Raw genomic sequence first — 19,971 nt, 5'->3', positions numbered from 1 at the left:
GGGTTGTAATTGTTTCTAACAGCATAATGATTCTGCAGTTAAGAAAATGCTTATCTTTTCATCTGGTGATTGTAACAAATTTTTGATGAAAAGCTCCCAAGTCACGAAAGCAGTATTTGACCTGAGGGGTGTTTTTACACCATGTCTTGCGTGCAACCATATTATTCTCTGGGCGCTTTAAAAAACAATTTTCAGCTGTTCACCTTTAAAAAGGAAAAGGAGAAGGGTTATATTTCTACAAAGTCTAAAAAAAGCTAGCCAACTAGCTATGAGGTAAGCCAGGGGCTTTTGGGAAAAGGTCCAGTCATTCAGGAAACATTCATGCCAAGGCACAGAGGCCTGGAGCCTTGGTCTAGTCTCCCTGGTGCCAGTGATGTTCAGGGGTCAGTCACAAGACACGCTTATCTTAACTCGGCCTGTCAGGCTGTCTCTTCGCTGCTGCTAGACGTGACAATGGGAATTAGAAATGTTGCTGGTGTAGCACTGAGATTATCATATCTGAAAAAGTCTAGTCTTCGTTAATAGCCTAAAAAGTCACCAGACTGAATTAGCCAGAAAGTGTTTTTCTTCTGGGGTGCATAAGTGAGTAAAACTAATTCATTAAGCGTGCAGAAGATAAATCTGCTCGGCTATCAGTGTTTGGCCTTTTAAAATGCAGTGGGGACTCAGAAAGAAAACTTCCTGCATGCATTCCGTTTTAAGTACAGGCAGTTCTAATTTCAAACTGAGTGTCCCTAATTAACATTTCATGGTTTTAATGTATATAAAAATATGCATTAAAGTAGAATAGAATGGCAGCTAGTTCTTTTGAGCAAAATAATATTTATAGTATATGATTTTATGGATGTGCTTTTGGTAAATTTTTATGAACGTTAATACGCTTTGCAGTGTCAGCATTTAACATTTAAGCCATATCTACACACACACTCTTTATATTACATTCTGATACTGACATCCCTGGTTAGTGTTTTATAAGCAAATAAACCCTATACTCAAATCAAACGCCTCTCTCCTCTACGTACTGTACTAGTGTACATAAACCGCACAAACATTGCCACCAGTCCTATTTAAAATGTCAAACCAACACACAATCAAGTAATGTATTAAGTGCTTAATATAATGTTTGCCGCCTTATGCCGTTAATTGTATATGGTAATACTAAATAACGTGAAGTATTCAAATTTACGTATCCACACAACTTTACATAAAATTTTAAAAAGAGAATCCTTGCCTACCTGTTTTCAGGTGTGTCTCAGTGGTCCTTTACTTTAGTGCGATAGTTTCAACATACAAATAAAAATTGTACTAAACGTAAACGGTCGTTTTGGTCCAAAAGCTTACAGAACATTAAACGTTTAACCACTTCTTTAGAGTTTATACATTTAAACGTTTAGAATTTCCTATCCCTACATGATTTATTCTCCTGATTCTTTGGAAAACCGAAGTACCAAGGTATGAGCCTGTTAATTGTATTATCTGTAAATCTTTGGTCTGAAATTTGGTGTGTGTTAGAAAATAGGCGATCTAGGACATACCTAAAGAATCAAATTGAATATATTGATTAGAAGTATATGGCTGCTGGACTGCTTCAACATATTAATCACACACTGAACATAACTCATCTACCGTGTTTGATTTTAAAAAAAGTCCAAGATGCTCATGCTGGCACATACTTCTACATTGGTTGGTTGGACATCAAATGTTCTTTTGTTATAGAACATTTGCCTAGTAATCGTTCAGATTACATAGGAAGTCGAGGTAGCAAAAAATTTGTTTTTGTTTACAATTGATTGGGAGAGATCTATTTTTATCAAATAGTTGTGTTATGTTTTCAACATTGTTTACAGGAACACTGCTTTTAAAGCCTGTAGTAGGATATCTGGCTGACAAGGTTAACGGAACTCTTTGTATTGTTATTCAACGTGACCTCTTGCTCATGCAGTTTTTGTTTCAGCAAGCATGTTTTTTGATTAAAATCATATTTGTTTTCCCCATCATGATGTAAAGTGGGTTTGAAGTGGAACTATGCACACATTTTTAAATCTGTTGTCTAACCTAAATGATTAATAGCGTTGACAGGAAAGGAGACATGCTCAGCCATAAGCTGACTGTATTTAGTATACATATGTAAGTGTGAGCTGGTCAGTCTTTATTATGAGATTCAAACTGATGAAAGCCAGCACAGCTGGAACAGCAACATCTTATGCAAGTGATCAAATAGTCGTGCTATGAAATGTGGAATGACTTATGTTTTTCCTTTTATGATTCAGACAGTATTTTGTTATATTCAATACTCTAATTCCATTCTGTCCTCCTTTATATTGTTTGAGATAGTGTTAAGTTTGTTTCAGTGCAATTTAATTACTCCACGTGAAGGCAGGAAACCATAGAACTCAATGAAGCTCCAAGGCCAGACCTCTAAAGACCTTTTGACTACATGCTGCAAATCATTAAACTGAAGAATTAGCATGCCCCAGGTGGAGAATAGTTAGGCATTTTTATAGAGAAAATCAATAGGAACTTCTCTCATCTTTAGAGGTGAGACATTCATTTTGACAGCAGTATCTGTGCCGGAGCTAGGAGCATTGTATTGTCGTCTTCAAGGTTAGTAAAAAGTGAAAGCATGAGCCTCCCTTCAACAAAATAAAGATACATGGAAGGTAAGCTGAGGTACAGTACCTAGTAGCCGAGAATGTTCTGAGGGAACCTTGACCGTTCAAGATTCAATTATTCTGAAAATCAAGGGATAGGAACCATCTTTTTCAAAGGTCTAGGTTGTTAATTTTCTTCTGCAGGTGGCTTGTGGACAGTCTTTACCTTAGGAGGAGCAGGAAGCAAACCGAATCTTGAGGAAGAACGGCCCCTGCCGCTATCCAATCAGAGCCTGCTTCTGTTGCTTGGATTAGCCAACCTTACAGATGGGGCGGACACCCCTAACCCTTACAGACAAGCTGTCATGTCTTTTAAAAACACACAAGGTTTGTGGTTTTCAATTATAAGTTCATATTTAAAGAGATTTTATGCTGAAGGAAAAAAAAATAGACTTGCTAATCCTCAAGGTTGTTGAGGGTGCAGATCTAGGCCAAATGTTTTGTTCTGTTATAAACGGTGTGCTTGTGATTTTCAAAACACTACATAGGAAAGGACTTGCCACATCTTTACGCCCTGTCGTGAAAACACTGTGTGAAGTGTTTGTTATGATGTCTTCAAAATTGTATTTTTATTGGCAAAGGGTACGACTGTTTTCACTTAAAATGAAGCGAATTGGACTTCAGATGTTTATAAACACACACACACACACACACACACACACACACACACACACACACAAAAAGAGGCTTCTGTAATTTTGCGTATGTGCAAAGTTGCATGACTAAGTGATTGGAAGGATTTTTGGGTTGAATCTATCAACACCTCCAGTCGCTAGTTACGTTTTTGATTAGAAACAGAACTTTTGATTTAAAATTCCTTTTCCCAATGTTTCCTTGCAGCAGTGTTTAAAGTATTTATTTACTGTTTGTATGACTTCACTATAATACTGAGGAGAATTAAACTTTTCTGCTGTTCATTTTTCAGATGTGTTTCTGGTGGCAATTGTTTTCCCTTGTGCTTTTAAAAGTTTTAAGTTAAGAGTGTTCAGAATGTGACAGAATGTTAATTCTTCATACAGTCATCTCATTCTGGTAGGGGTGTATAACTTTGGTTCTCAAAAATTTGACCTTCAACCTTATGTTGTGCAATAGCATTAGGCTCTAGATAGCTTAAGATAGCTTCTGCTATTTTACAGCCAATAGGAGCAATTATTGACCAAACGTAGACAGAGGTTGTTATTTCTCTGTGCAGAGAACATACATTCCCCTCAACGGATTTAGATTTAGTACAAGTGAGCAACTGTTGTATATGTAATTGTTGTACAATATGTCCTCCCACGTGTTTGTTTTTTAAGAGGACACTTCACAAATAATCAAGAGCAGCTTGATGTGAATCTTGAACTACTGTTTTTAAGCATTTTCCCATAAAAATATATAAAATAGCTCTTATTCATTCTTATCAGCTAAAAAATACATGTCTGGGTTTTACCTGCAAAACACAAGGGGTTGAACGAAACACATCCCTGTGGCACCATCTAAGGTCCGACTGTAAATGAGTTGTTTTGTTTTGGCTATGTATAGAGTTTTAAAGATGCATACCTATATTTTATATATAATAATTCTGATATATTTACTAGAGCCTTTTATTTGGTACTTGATTTAAACCATTTTTTGAGATGACTGTTTATGCTCTTGTCACCCAGCTTTTTGTCTGCACATCCGCTATAGGAACTGCTATAATATACATTTACTGAAATGTTTTTTTTTCATTACAGATAGCTCTGCCCCCCCATCTTCCCATCCTCATACTTTCCAGATCAACTTTAACAGTCTTTATACAGCTTTGTGCGAGCAGCAGAAGTCAGACCAAGCCACTTTACTCCTGTACACTTTGCTGCATCAAAATACCAATTTCAGAACCTACATGCTTGCTCGAACAGACATGGATAATCTAGTAAGTATACCTCTTTTAGCCCTTTAAGCACTAATGATTTAATCAACCTTTTATGGTATGAGCCATAACTGGAGTTAAGTCAACTCCTTCATAACTTCCTAGATCACCCTATGATATATTGCATTTATGAACATGGCCATACAAAATGGTATTAACCTACTGGTAGAAGTCAAATGTCTTCTCAGCCAATAACTGTCAATGCCTTGTGATTATTTGTAAATTTGAGTTAGCAGGTGACCCGTACTTCATACAGAATTCCAGTCCAAACCTGGCTGTAACTAATCTCTGCATCTTTTTGGAAAAGGACTCTCAAACCAGTATGATCGAGTGTAAAAAAACTTGCGTCACTGCTGAGGATGTTAAAACCCCTGTGCTGATGTCCAGAGGGTTGGCCCATAGCCCCTTGAGCCACTACTCGGGCAGGTTTGAATTTACTCTAGAACTGACTGCTGTTATGTTGGTGTAAATTACCGTATGGTGCTTTTATTATATGGCCTTGGATCCCTTTTCCACACAGAACTGCACACTCCTACATCCCTGCTCACAGTTTGAAATCTCAGGGTGCTGGTTTTACCTCCCGGCACCATGTTGGGCTAAGGCTTTCAGCTGTTATGCTGCACGTTTTTGGAACTCTATACTCCAGGCTAGTAAGGATATAGATTCAGTGAATATTTTTGGCTTTTGAGTATTAGTTCTGCTCCAAAAGCCTTCTAAGGGGATCTGTAATGTGCTGTAAAAATGTAAAATTGTGATATAACATGGTAAACTCTCTCTAGACTTGCTCAATAGAAAGTTATAAATTATTTCTCTGTTCGGAGCATATTGGTTTTACTCGGTTCCGTTGGGGTTTGGAGTACAGTATTAGCATTCAAGTAATATGTTTTTGTATACAGATTGTATATATGTACAATATAGGGTATAGATGTCCACCCTGGTGACACTGCTGGTTCTGTAACACTTTAATGTGGCGGAATTTGTATTTGATACAAACTACCTGATACATGCCTTCTGATACCAAAATATTTCAGATGGCTGTATCATGTCAGTATGAGGGTGGGTCTGCTTATCTTCTAATGAGCTTTAATTAGAGAACACCTCATGCATGTAGTCTTTGTTATCTAAAACAATACTACAGCACTCATGTAAGCTACTTTTATATGACTATATAACTGAAAATTGTGTGAAAATTATTTTATAAAATTGTTTATACCATGATGTAGAAATAAAAAAAAAAAATCATGGCATAGTTCTTTTTCATTACATGAAAATCATAACAGAAACCTGTTTCACCTCTCATCATAACATTCCAGTTTTTGAATGAACTGAAAATCCCTGAAATAAAAATTGACTTTAATAATAATCATAATAATAATAATAATAATAATAATAATAATAATATTTCTGCTTAGACATTACAGCTCACAACATGACTGTCACCGATCAAACTAGTGTGCTGCAGGGCAAATTGTTTAATTATCTCATGAGCATTCAGACGTGCAGTGGCCGATTTTAACCTATACATCTTTAAAGATCGTCTAAAAGTATTTCAACAAGTAAAAAAATCTGATCTCATATGCACGTTCTCTCTCCCTGTGGCACTTCCGCTACTGTAAGTATGTCTGGCACTTGTCGTAACAAAGGATGTTGTAAACCGCTTGCAACACGAAACAAGTCTTGATACCAGGGTACATTTGTAACATATTGAGGTACCAAGCGATAGCTTTTTCTAAACCGCACTACACTTCGATATAAAGACAGACAATAAAGTCTGTCATAAATAACAAATCTAAAATTTAAAATGTACAGTTTCAATGTGCAGGAAATTTCTCGGTTGTGGCATAAAAGGGTTTTGTACTGAATCATCATTGTGTACAGAGAATTATCCCACTCATGATCCAGAGGTCTTAAACCACCCCCCTTGACGCTGTGTGATTTTAGAAGACTCTCTAGCTTATTCGTGGGATAATTCTCAGGTACACAATTAAGATTCTGTGCATAACCTTTTTGTAGACTATGGCGCATAGGGCACCAAGAACAATGATATTAATAACGAGACCTTGTAGAGAGAGATCTCCAAATCAAATGCAACATACAGACTGTGAGCTGACCACAGAGGGAGTTTATTGCATATATAAATACTACATTGGAGTAACAGGCTCATTATGGGAGCAGGTGTCAAGCAGTGGCTTAAAACACACAATTACTGCAGGCTCAGTGCAACTGTTCACACGCAACTGCGTCCTCCTGATTCATGGCACCACCGAGACCATGCCAGCTTTACATCCTGAAAATAAAGATGGAAATGTATTCTGTCTGAGAATCCTCCGCTTTTCATTTATAGTGTATCTATGACAAAATGGGACCTTTTGGACAGCTGACACCTTCTCCGGTATCTTCTATTAATCTTTTCAGGTTCAGAATGTATTAAATGTAGCATGTATACCTTTCAGTTGGCGATCCTATGAGTCTCACATGGGAGGCTTTTGGGACACTTCAGAATTTGTGGCTGTGCAGTAATGTGGGATTAACAAGAGATATCCTGACCGACTGTTAAATGGTTTCTATATTTAAGTGGGGAAAAAAAAAAAAGATTGTGTGTTGCCATTTGAAATATTTAGAGTGACGAATATAGAAACAGGTACATAGTTATGACCTGGATTTATTGTAATAACGTACAATACTTTGTACTAAGCTATACTTTAGTACTGGGTCCATTTTCTTGTTTTATTGCCTGGCCCTCAATCTGAATTTTTATGACATAGCAAACTGGACAGTTTCCATGTTTCAAACACCTGCTTTTATTATGATGCTCTTCAAAAGCTTATTTAAAATGTCCTTACGTTTGAATATGACATCCAAACTTAGTGTGTTCTAATAAGTAGATCAAATGAGCCAGATAATATGATTATTTGTTTAACTTATGTATTTTTTCACTGCTGCTGTTTTTGTTTGTTAAGTCAATTATTTTATTGTTTTTGTTTATCTATTTGCAAAACACAAACCTAAGACTGAAAATAACAACATTCTGTGTCGGAAATGATCCAGTATACATATTGTATTTGTACTATCATTCTGTAATGTGTGTCAGTGCTGTACTTAACTATATTAGGTCAAACTTACAGGACACTAAGTCAAGTAGACAAACATTTTTGCTATTGTTTTTGCTATCTCTTTACCATATTTCAAGTGTCTTTGTAGAACTGTAATAATTATTAGTTTACCATGTTCATCATTTGTTTTCCATTTGTAGTTGTCAGCATGTAAACGCCAGTTACTGTGCTATTATTCTCTCTGTGGTTTTTGTGGCAGTATTTTGTGAATTAAATGTTTGTCTCTTCCTTATAGGTGATGCCAATCCTTGAGATTCTCTATCACGTGGAGGACAGGAATTCACACCACGTTTACATGGCACTTATCATTTTGTTAATTCTTACTGAGGACGACGCCTTCAATCGATCAATTCATGAAGTGGTGAGTTGACTGAAACGTCTGCTCTAACCATTGATTTTTAGCGCTGGTTTAAGCTTAAGAGAAATTACACATTGAAACCTGCAGGACTGTTTTTATTGATGCAATCTGTTATTTGGGCTAATAAAGCTACATAGTTATTGATTTTGTTTTGTAATTGGCTAACGTCTAAGAAACTTTTGTCTTTTATAAGTTGCTCTGTCTGCCTACCCCAGTCGGTCTGCCAGGGAACACTACCGAATCAGTCTTAAGAAGGCGCCTTGCCTATCGGGTCTCAGCTCCTGCAGGTCTGGAACAGCTTCTAAAAATAGTGATGTGCAATAGAACAAGTGGTGTTCCGAGGACCTATAGTTCTGACAAAGCCGTTTTTAGTAATTTTTTTGAAATGTGTTCTACATTCCCAGTTGCAAAATAGATAGTAAGTAAAACTTGTTTAAACTCTCAGAAGGGCTGTCGCAGAATGGCTGATTAAATTTTTTCCTGAAAGTAATTCAACAATGCCTTGTTAAAACTTAAAACAGCTAAGGTGTTAAGTCTTACCTCGCCATAGTCATCACTTCACCTCATACAGCTCTTCCACATAGCCAATGAGAAAATCTTTGCTTAGTTTCTGAGATATAGCAAGACCCGAATATGCTGGTTTGGTTGTTATGCTAACTAGTGAAACCAATTAACTAAAAATAGAAAGTTACCTTCTGGTTGGTACTGTGAGTGTAGGAATAGGAATAATATTCTCACTGCTTTCCACATACTGTACCTACTCACCAGGCAAATCACAGCATATGATGTGGCGCCTCCTGCTTATAAAGCTCTAATGAATCTCCGATGATGACATTCGAGAGCTGTTAAGACAAAATCAATTACAAATCATTAAGTTCCTCTTAGCCAGTCAAAATGCCTGATTTACTATAGATTCTAGCGCAGTCGGCCTTATTTTGCCATTAGTGTCGTCTTGTGGAAGGGAAAACATGCAATAACAGTTAAGATATTTGTTTTTTCAAATTTGTTTTTTACATTTTTCAAAAAAAGGGGTGAAACTAAAATGCAAAAAACTGTATGTGAATGTGAAACACCTGATTTCAAATGTGTTTTGGGAGACATGTACATGTAACCCACAGACCATAAGTGAATAAAAGTATTACTAATTAAAAATTACAAAGGTTCAAATGCTCTAGGGTTGATCTTCCTGAATAAAAGCAGTGAAATGGTTTGAAATGTCTCAGTTGGATTAAATGATGGGCTACCAACCCCTGAGGTGATGCCTTGCTTAGCTGCTATTTCTGTGAAACGTGCCTGCTGTGAGTTGTCCTGATTTAGCTGGCATATTCTCTATGCTCGGTTGCTTTATAGATACGGAATGTAGGTTTTATGCTCAGATATTACTAGGCGCTTGCATTTAAGAAAGAGTAGCACATTTCAATGTCAGCTCAGTAAAGACAGCTTTTGTATATTTAACAAAGTTTAGACAAACCCTTGTGGTTGTTTATAGATGTTGGTACATTTTAATTTATCAGTAAATATGAAAGCATTTTCTGATTTAAAGTGTGTGTGTGTGTGTGTGTGTGTGTGTGTGTGTGTAATGATTCTCAGAAGCGATCTTTGACCATGACTTGTTACGCCTCAAATATTTTATTCCATTTATGTAACTCCCTTTTCGTTGTCTGTTAAGAAAGTATTTGGTAAAGAACCAGACCGTATGTTTTCCCAATCCGTTTATTGTGGAGCTGCTTTGAAGAAATAATCCAATTATGTCTGTAGCCCATAGGCATGTAAAGGGGAAGTTTACTCAATTATGTTTTGGGATTGAAATGGCCACATATAACTCATAAGTATGTTGCGTTATACTTCACGAAAAAATTGAGGTCAATGCAATATGCAGTTTAGTTAACCTGTCCTGCATCGTTTGCATGCCAGAGGGTGTTATCTGACTAGAAGTTGGTTTGTCACAGATTACTACTGAAATGCAGTGTTTCACCAGGAGGTGTCACACGGTGAAGATCAGGTCACTGTGGAAACTCATCTTCTAAAAAGTACAAAAACAAGAATAATGTAACTGAAAGCTTTGGTTCATTGTTCTGTCTGGGGAGTGGTTGAAGGCCGGACATATCCGAAACTGCCTGGACAGGACACTAAAACAATTCAAACTGTTTTGAAATCTATACCACACAATTACTGCAACCATAGCCTGTATATTAAAAATAATTATAATTAACTAATTTTAATTCATAAAATCAAATTAAATATGCTGAATAATGTTACTTTAACATATTAAATTACATAATGTATTGTAGTTTTACATATAGGCCTAATTAACAAAAAACTGACAATTTGAAAAATTTTGAAATCTAACATGAAATAGTGTTCTACTATTATGGGTTCTGGGAGACTTTTGGCAATATCATTTTGCAGTTTACTTGATAACACAATGTTAAATAAAGTATCTAAATGAAGTCCCTGGCAACAGGGCTGTTCTGGCAGGGGATGTACTCTTTGTTACTGACATGCTTCTTTTAGTAAATCCAAACAGTTTAAATGAGAACATTAACACATATTCAAAGAAACCTTGTACTCTGTAATGGTACACTTATTTTTCTTTTCTCAGAACAAACTTTAATCCCATCTTTACCAGGATATGTTACTTGATTAGAGGATTTGCCGTTCAGAGCAAATCTGTTTCCACCCAAGCATTTGTTGACAAAATCAAATTAATAAACGGTTGCATGTAATCTGTGTTGTCTCTGAAAATTAAGCTTTGTATTATATACAGTGGTCTTGGTTCTTTTTGCAACCATGATGAACCATCTTCTATTTACAGTGTTCTTGTTTTGCCTATTGTTTTCTGTTTAGTGTATCACAGTGTCTGTGTCACGTTGACCCGCTGTGTATTTTAACTTGATCCATTTGAGCAGAACATTACAACACAGGTGTACTCAGTGAACTTATTAGGTTAGAAGATGAGCAAAATACATAATTTAAGCCTGCTTCAATTCTATAAAAGTAAATTAGCTCAGGTCCAGTTAGCGGTATTGTCTGTGAAAGAGCATTTATCTAGAGTTTGTGATTTGGTTGTGAAACTAGGTTTACTTTCCTCCTAGCATTACAAATGTCCTCTCTGTAATAGTACTTCATATTTGAAATCCTACATCTGTTGCATTAGTGCAGTACATTATGTGTGTGTAGGTGGAGATGTGATACAGCCACAGTTGAAATGCCCTCTTAACCTTTGTTGATTGATTGAATAAAAAAGGAAAATAACAAGTTAGGTAGGTAGAAGGGGTGTTTTGCTTATTAATTATACTTCGTGATTTTACATAGCTCAGTTTTATTGAGTTACTTTCTAATTACATCTAAAATCTATTGGTAATGGCAATGTGTGGCAATTATGTTGTATGGAGAATAATGAGAATGTAATACACAACGATGGGGTAGGATGCTACATAAACCGGGTGGTTATTACAGGAAATATCAACTGGATGAGCCCATTGAAAAACTTGCTCACCAGTTATTACTGTGGTACTAATTCCATGTAGTATTGAAAAAGGCATTTCGGTCAAATAGCCTCTGGGACAATACAAATCTTTCAGGGAATGTTTATTCTTGTGCTGTAAGTCTACTACAGCATAATCAATGCACATAATTGAACATGCCTCAGGTAGCAGGTGACAATAAATATAGAAGCTTGACTCCACAATCATAATTATAAATTACTTACCGCTTGACCTCTTTGCCTGAGTATTGCTCTCACTAATGTGACATCTGGTTGCTGTCATTAAAGGTGATTTACGTAGCTGGTTCACAAGTGCATTTCATAATGTTAAAGCAGCTTTTCAGACTGTAAAAGAAACATATGTAAAAAAAGAATGTTATGAGATCCAATGGAAACCCAGGTCTTTTTACTTACTGATACTACGCAAATGGCCAGAGTACTTTATTTAATGTGTTTTTCAAGACTTTTTCACAGGAATTTCACTCACCATTTGAGTGACTAATATCACCAATAAAGGTTTATAAGTAACTAATAACTAATTTGAAGTAGAAAGGAGATGTTTATATCGGGCAGTCAAAATTGAGCAAAATGCGTACATGTAAAAGTGTTTAGTGCAGTTGTCTGTTTGTGTTAATCAGCTGCAAGACAATTAAAACTTGTTGATGGGCACTCGCTGTATAATATGAAGATACTCAATAGGTCTGGAGTAGGGAATCCAATTCCAGACACTTTTTCCAATCCCAGGATTTAGGGATTGATTTTTTTTTTTTTTTTTTTTTTTTTAAGTCCTGCCAGTCCACTTTTGTAATAATAATAATATTGTGCTTTTGCTTTTATTAATAATTATCAGTGTGGAGGTGTAAGTTAATGCACTCACATGAAAAATTAGTTCTTCAGTGAATGAATTAACAGTGAAAAAACACATACAAGCATTGCAAGTAAAGATAAGTCGTGTCGCTCCAGCACCAGCACAGAACAAGTGAGTGATTTCACTGTCTAAAGTAGGGCGGCCCAGCTGCTTGCTCAACTCAATAGAGAAAGGGGCTTGTTACCAGGAGGTTCCAGGTTCAATCCTAGCCACTGTCTCACTGTGTGTGTTCCTCAGCAAGTCAGTTAACCTCCTTGTGCTCTGTCCTTTGGATGAGATATAAAATCGAGGTTCTGTTGTAAGTGACTCTGCAGCAGCAGTTGTGATGCATAGTTCACACCCATAAGTCATAAGCGTCTGCTAAATGACTAAATAATAATGCTAATAACTCACTGATACTGTTATTTAAAAACGTAAATGTAGCTAAAACACTGAACTGATTAAACTACTAACACTGAACATTTCAATTCCAGAAAGTAAACTTACCTAGTAAATACTACACATTTTTAAAATAAGCAACATCATAATTTATTTTTAGCTCAGACTACAGACTACGATTCTATTACTAAATTTAGTAACGTGGTAAAAGAAAATCCATTGTCCGCCATTACAGGATTTTTCTTGGGTACCCCCTGATGAGAGCTGGTATGCATATCCCAGTTTGAAAACCGATGGACTAGAGAAACCAAAGTGTGTGTATAGTGGTAAAAGACAGCGCCATACAGAACACAGCCACTGTGTAAAGCCAGTAATTCAAGAGAAAACTTAATTCACAGCAGCTGTTCACAAGATGGGGCTGGCTCTCACTGGTATACAGACTATGTAACATCACCTGATCTAAATCTAAATTGTCTTAAAATGATTTATTTAAGGGCTGTTTTTTTTTAGTTTATTAACTGTTAACAAAGGTTGTTCATTTTGAGTTAAGGGCTGTACATTAAGATCTTTATAAACTAATGTAATGGGCAGTGTTGTGTGATGCACTGCCATTATGGATTCTGTTCCCTGTCGGTGAGATGAGGTTAAAAGCTCTAATAACCACGAATGCAGATGAGCCCGGCTCTTTTGCATTGTGGTTAAGACACCCACTAATAAAAACCTGATTTAATTTGCTAAACATTACTGCAGTAACAATTTTAACTAATTTTAAAAAATGGATAGACTGGGAATTGATTATCCGTAGGGTCCTGTGATGTTTGCAGTTTTAGCTGGCCAATTATATATGAACTAACAACAGAAAAATAAATAATGTATACAGTGTATTAACATGTTTATTAGCTGGTTGTTAATAGTTAATAGGCGGTCCTTAAACTAAAGCGTGAACAAATTATTTACTCAGTACTGCATAAAGAACATGCTAATGCTTAACTTCACAAAGCTTTGCAAATATTATTCTTTCTCTGTTTTGTTGAGTACACTAGTTGTCTATAACATACAAAACAAGTAGTGAAGACTGGGAAACACACAGATATGTAATAAAAGTAGCTAATGAACTAGCTCCCTTCCAACTCAGTTGTTATGATTAACAGAAGTTGCTAGGCTTCGGCATAACACATATCTCATGGTATTAATTCAATTATCTAAAGCAGCTGAAATAAATGCATGAGAAATGTACCTTTTAGATATTTTGAGAGTGTTATTGGGTGAGAGAATAACCTCTAATGGCAAGAAGTAACATTCATGCTTTGTGCAACACAAAAAGTGCAGTGTCTAGTAGCAACCCAGCTCTCAGACATGAGTAAACACAGCACATTGTTCCCAGATAGGAGCATTGGAGATGTCTCAGAATAATTTGTACTTGATTTAGCTCTATTTGTTTTTATTTCTGTTATTTAGGGGGTGGGGGTGGGTTGGGTTGTGAGCTCAAAACCGATTAAAAATTCACTGTCACTCAACATTTTGATGCTGCACAGTGTACTTTAACACTGACGTACACTTTGATTTATTTGAAACCTAGTACAAATTTTAATGTGAAATCACTTGATGCGTGCTGGTCATTTTTCACCTTGCATGAGGATACCATCATGTGAAACCCCCAATTCCATTCCAAGAATATTTTGTTTTTTTAAAAGGGCCAAAGAAAGTATTGTTTCTATATCTTATTTTAACATATCTAGCCATGTGTCTGTTTAAAACAACAAAACATTAAGCCCTGTTTTGTTTTAAAGAGGAGACAAATTGAAAATATCCTACATACTGTTTATCCACAGTATCATCTACTGTGTTTTAATGTTCCTCTTTTCTTTCATGAATGGGTCAATGCTGGCAAGTTTCCATTATATGAGACGGTGAAATATTGTTAACAAATTACTTTGCGAACAGACTTTTCTAATAAAAGAGAAAAAAGCCATTAATCCAACATTTGAGGTAACGGTAGCTTCGTCCCCCTCTTACCATAACGTGAGAGGCCAATTCATCGTTTTTAAAAATCTTTTTTCCATATGAAGCTCACATAGCCAGTTTAAAAAAATGCAATTTTCCATTACATATGAATTTATTTTTTTTTAAAAAATTGGAGTGAGTTAAGAAAACATACAAGGCACATTCCTCATGCAGGTTGAATCATACCTAAGCATATGAAGTCGTAAGTGGCGTTCAGTGAGTGGATGACCTTTGTGATTTTCAAATGTAATAACTCAAATCCTGTCTATCATTCATAACTGTTAAACACTTAATAGAGCTATATTTACACTAAAAGAAACCTAATAAAATTCAATGACACAAGTTTTCTGTTGACTTGTTTATGTATTTCCTTTATAATTGAGGGTACTATGGCTCAAAAAAATAAATAAATAAATAAAACAACATTTAATCACCTTCACAAACCCCAATATTGGTATTTGCAGAGCAAAAATCAAAGAGTATGTTGCTTCAAATGTGATTTTAATGTACTTTATACATTTCTGCCGAAAATTGCTATAAAAAATGATCAACGTTTTCTGAAATTGCACAAAGTGGGTGCTGTGAGGGGGGAGGGGGGGATCATAGTAGTAACTCGACAGTACTTGCACGCTTAAGTTTTACCTTCTTTTCTTTGCAGTCTTCCACAACAAAATTCTTATGGTCATGGGCACATTCTTTTGGGGTTTTTATGTGTAGGAATTTTTTAACATTTCTCCAGAATTTGCAATTCTGTTTTAAATCCTCTGTGTCTTTACTGTAATACAGCTTTAAATCCTGCGAACAAGCCTCCATTCCAAATTGTTCTCATTTTAAATCTTCCTAGAAATGTGTGGAAATGTGCTGCCACACAGTAGTTGAGGTGGGTTTAAAGTATTCAGAACAAATCAAGGCGGGACATTGCCCAGCTGCACTAGGAAAGGTAGTTGTTTTTTTGGGGGGGTTTTTTGTAGTAGAAGTAGCAGTAGTTTTAAATGGGAAAGGGTGAATTGAGTAACCATTTCCAGTGTTTTTGTTGTGTTTTCTGGTGTTTGTTGGCTATACACCGATTTATTTATTTTATGTATCAGGGGTGTTTTAACGGTTTTTATCAGTTAAAACCAAAAACCAGAAGCCCTAATTACAGTCATCTTTTGCGTTATTCTGTATTTGTAAAGGTGCTTCCTAAATGTTATCAATATTTTCAGACACATTTATGTTGGGAACCAGACATTGTTTGAACCTCGCACGAATTTACCGTACTTCACTTGCCTTACTATTTCCCAGAACTTAACCCTGCTGAACTACACAGACCCATAGCAACCTACTCTTCCACTGTACAGGCCTCTGATTTGTTGAAGTGTTATATGTCTCTTAAAGCATTGACAGAAATGTTTATTTTTCTTTAACCTACTTACCTCCACACAGATAAGTGATGCAATCTATCCATGCATAGGGTCTACTGACTCTAGAGTTGTCGTGCATATTTATGTTGTAGATCTAGGGTTTATGTCACAACTGTGTCCTCGCCAATTACCATTAAAGAAAATACCCATTATAGCTCATAATGTAATTATTAACCATAAGAAACACAATACCTCAATAAGAACTAACGATTCTGGCTAATTATTCCTAGATTCATGATGAAAAGAGATTAACAATTAATATTATGTATGTTTAAGTATTTCAAATCAACATTGATGTGTATTTGTTATAAGACAAAAAGAAACCTAACAATCCAAATTATTATTACATTTATTCATATTCTCAAAGGAAGAAGAATAAAGGTTAGGCTTCATTGTTAAAAACATATGTATAAAGAAGAAACAAAATAAAACATTCAAGGAAAAGTAATGCATTGTTAAATGTTCATAATAAATCATTGATGTGCTCTCTGGTCATAGAGTTCTGCATTGGTGAAGCAGTCTTTTTAGTTCATCATGCATTGTTCGGTTCAGTCACGCATTACATTTATGTGCGCCAGCTTCCATGTGGCTAAGTACGCATTATGTATTGTGACGATATCAATATCATGGCTTCAGTTCAGTTACTTGTAAACACACAATATAAGTTTGATACTTATTCTGTTGGTGCAATGTTTGAAACAAAGTCTTCTTAACACGGTCATTCTCTCTGTGGAAGTTAGTTGTACAGTATCTCTGTGAAGGCTGTAGGCAAAAGCTTTCATCGTTCCGGAGGAAGCCCATCTTCTCCCAGACAGCTTTGAAGATTACATCAGTGTGTCTTCATTGAAGAACTTCAGAGTTTGATGAGTTGAGAGCAATGAGATGTTTTGAAGAAAGAGCAAATCCAGTGAGCAAATCCAGAGAGAAGAAAATCCTTATTTTGAGTTTAAATAACACAATGTATAGGCATTCCCTTTTCTGTAAACTTCTTTGTCGGTCCTTCCATTGGTTCACAGTATTTCATAGACAGTTGCGAGTCACACAAAAAGGGTGTGTTAGAAATGGAATGTATCCACCTATTTCGTTATCAAAGGAGTTTACATTTATCATTTAAACCTATTCAATATAACTTTAGTTACATTTATTGGAGAAGCATATGAATTCTCTATACAAAATTATGATTACAGGCATATAAAACACATCATAATACAATCAAAGGATAATATTTAAAAATAGTTATTAGTTTATAATATTCTTTTAAAACACAATAAACACTTTTACAGATTTATGGGGAAACTTACTTAAAATAACTATTAAACTTGTGTTCACAAGTTATGTAATTACAAATTATTCTTAAAGCATTTTAACTAACTTTTAACACAATAATGGTACAACTGCACTGTAGCTTCCCTTGGTAAGTTTTATGACACCTTAGGAGGCAAGATAATCAGGTAGCATTTTGGAAGGCGAGTTTCAAAGAGTTAATACAGTTTGTGGCCTGTGCCTTATCTAATCAGCTTTTTGAAGTAGATCTGGTTAAGAATGTTCTGGAATCTGTGTTAACAACCCAATCCCCACAACATGTCAGTACAGACAACAGAATTAAATATCTGAGAAATGCTTATATTAAAATGAATTTAACCATGAATTTCCTTGACAGAGTGGCAGGTGCACAGTTATGTTGTCCAGAATAAGCAAGTGCTCTTGAAATGGCAAAGTGCTATAAGTACAATTAACCACTGGGAATCAGCTTGTGACTGTGTTTTTCTTTTTATTCCCCATAGATATTAAAAAACATTACCTGGTACACTGAGCGTGCTCTGACTGAAATTTCCCTTGGGAGTCTGCTAATACTGGTGGTGATTCGGACCATTCAGTTCAACATGACAAGAACAAGGGTGAGCTTCTGTGGCTGCTTTTTCTGTTTGTTTCATTATTATTTTTAAATGTATCTGTGTTGCTAGTTAGGTACCATGTAAGCTATTAACTGTTTGTGCAGCTGGTTTCACAGACCCCAATTTGCACTGATCTTGGACTACCTTACCAAAGGTAACATTGGGTGGTCCAAGATAAGATCAATGTCTGTGCATGGACATTATTAGAAGCAGTTAATCATGTAGGTGGGACTTAGCCAAGAGCACTTCAACTAATAAGGCATTATAATGTTATTCTCAGATCTAAATATAAGTATGGATCCTATACATTGTTTAATTCTTCAATTCTTTTCAAAGAAGCTGATATTTTTTTTTTTTTTTTACCTCACTGCATGGTGAAGTGACACAGTCTTAGATTTTTAATGTTGTCATAAATTTATGTTAAAATTGCTTTTATTAGTGTTTAAAATAAGGAATAGCATAATTTAAAAAGGGCTGCACAAAACAGAGGTGAACTACAAGGGTAATTGCCAAGTTTGACGGGCAGTGTGATTTATTAATTCTTTCTACCATCAAGGCAATATCCCCTACTTCTAGATGGGATCAGAAATGGTCAAGGTAGACGAAATAAACGTCTTTGCCTCGGACAGAGCTGATCCTAGAAATTTTGAATATAAAAAACACTTGCTGATAAGTCATATTTGTGTTCTGTGGAAGAAAAAGAGAGATAAGTGAAAGATTTGTACAATCACCTTTTGATTTTTATCTTGTCAATAATAAGGTGAAATGAGGAAGACTTTGAACAGTGTCTTTATTGTACAGCTCTGCTGTTCTGGCTGTGTAGCGAGAGCGGCAATGGTGGTGGTTTGTTTATAAATGTTATTTGCTTTTGTATGCTTTAAGAAACATGAAATATATAAAATAACGCATGGGTCAGAATGGCTGTACTACTCATGCATTATTTCCCAAAACCAACTTGAGACATGCATTAGTGTGTGATTAATGTATTCTGTCCCATGCAAATGTAAATTAATACAGTGTTCCCTCGCTATAACACAGGTCAGGGGACACACAATATGAGCATTGCAAACAAAGAGCGTTATAAATGGGAGAGGGGGTGGGGTGTGCCGTGGGAGACATAACACACATCTGATTAAATTACAAAATAAAATAAATCCTTCTGTATAGTCCACATAAAGTGAAGCAAAAATGTAACTTTCAGTGAATTAACCATTCATAAAACACCATGTAATCAACTCTATAATTAAAAAAAAAAAAAAAAAGGTAACATTCCCACTCATGGATCATTTTAATTAGCAATTTTTAAACTATAACTAGCCTGACTAAATGGTGGTCGGGAGTTCAGTTCGAAATGACAGACAAGCAAACCAAGTTTGAGAAGGAGAGAGGGTCGGGAGAGGGGAAGAGGGAATGGGCTGTCCCAGGTTCGGATACAGGAGTGGGGCTGAAGCGAAGCTGAAGTGTCTCATCTCCGGAGAAAGCAGCGGCTCCTCTCACAGCAAATAATTAAATACATTAAGATAACCATGTAATAGGCCTGATATTTATTTAGCTATAAAACGAATGCTGAATCAGATGTCTGTGTTATAAAGTGCCAGCACAGCTTTTCTTCAGTTCAGATACTGTATCAAAAGGGAGAGACAGAAATGGAAGTTAGACTGAGAAGTTGTTTATAGTTTGAACAACACCGGTACTGTTTTTACTGTATAAATATTGCATGAATCACTAGTATAGGGAACTGGGGGACATGCTGTAGGATCGTTATATCCGAGACGCGTTATAATGAGAACCTTGTAGCGAGGGAGCACTGTGTGTGTGTGTGTGTGTGTGTGTGTGTGTGTGTGTGTCTATATGTATATATAATGTAGTAGATACAGTAGCTTGGGTTTTGCACCCAAATCCCCATAACTCAGAACTGAACAC

The 19,971-nt window shown here is 35.9% G+C and overlaps 1 protein-coding gene across 4 annotated transcripts in view; it reads left to right on the top strand.

The window, feature by feature from the left end:
• LOC121314418 (dymeclin-like) overlaps positions 1-19,971 on the top strand; it is a 170,911-nt gene that overhangs the window by 71,026 nt on the left and 79,914 nt on the right. For all 4 annotated transcript variants that reach the window (XM_041247681.1, XM_041247671.1, XM_041247690.1 and 1 more), the window contains 4 exons: positions 2,796-2,978; positions 4,367-4,545; positions 7,891-8,016; positions 17,938-18,051. In XM_041247681.1, coding sequence (XP_041103615.1) covers positions 2,796-2,978; positions 4,367-4,545; positions 7,891-8,016; positions 17,938-18,051 — 602 coding nt within the window. The remainder of the gene's footprint in view (positions 1-2,795; positions 2,979-4,366; positions 4,546-7,890; positions 8,017-17,937; positions 18,052-19,971) is intronic.

The sequence above is a fragment of the Polyodon spathula genome, chromosome 1, assembly GCF_017654505.1.
Source record: "Polyodon spathula isolate WHYD16114869_AA chromosome 1, ASM1765450v1, whole genome shotgun sequence".
In the NCBI taxonomy this organism is placed as follows: domain Eukaryota; kingdom Metazoa; phylum Chordata; class Actinopteri; order Acipenseriformes; family Polyodontidae; genus Polyodon; species Polyodon spathula.
The sequence above is the reverse complement of the archived record's forward strand: the minus strand, read 5'-3'. Positions and strand labels throughout refer to the sequence as shown.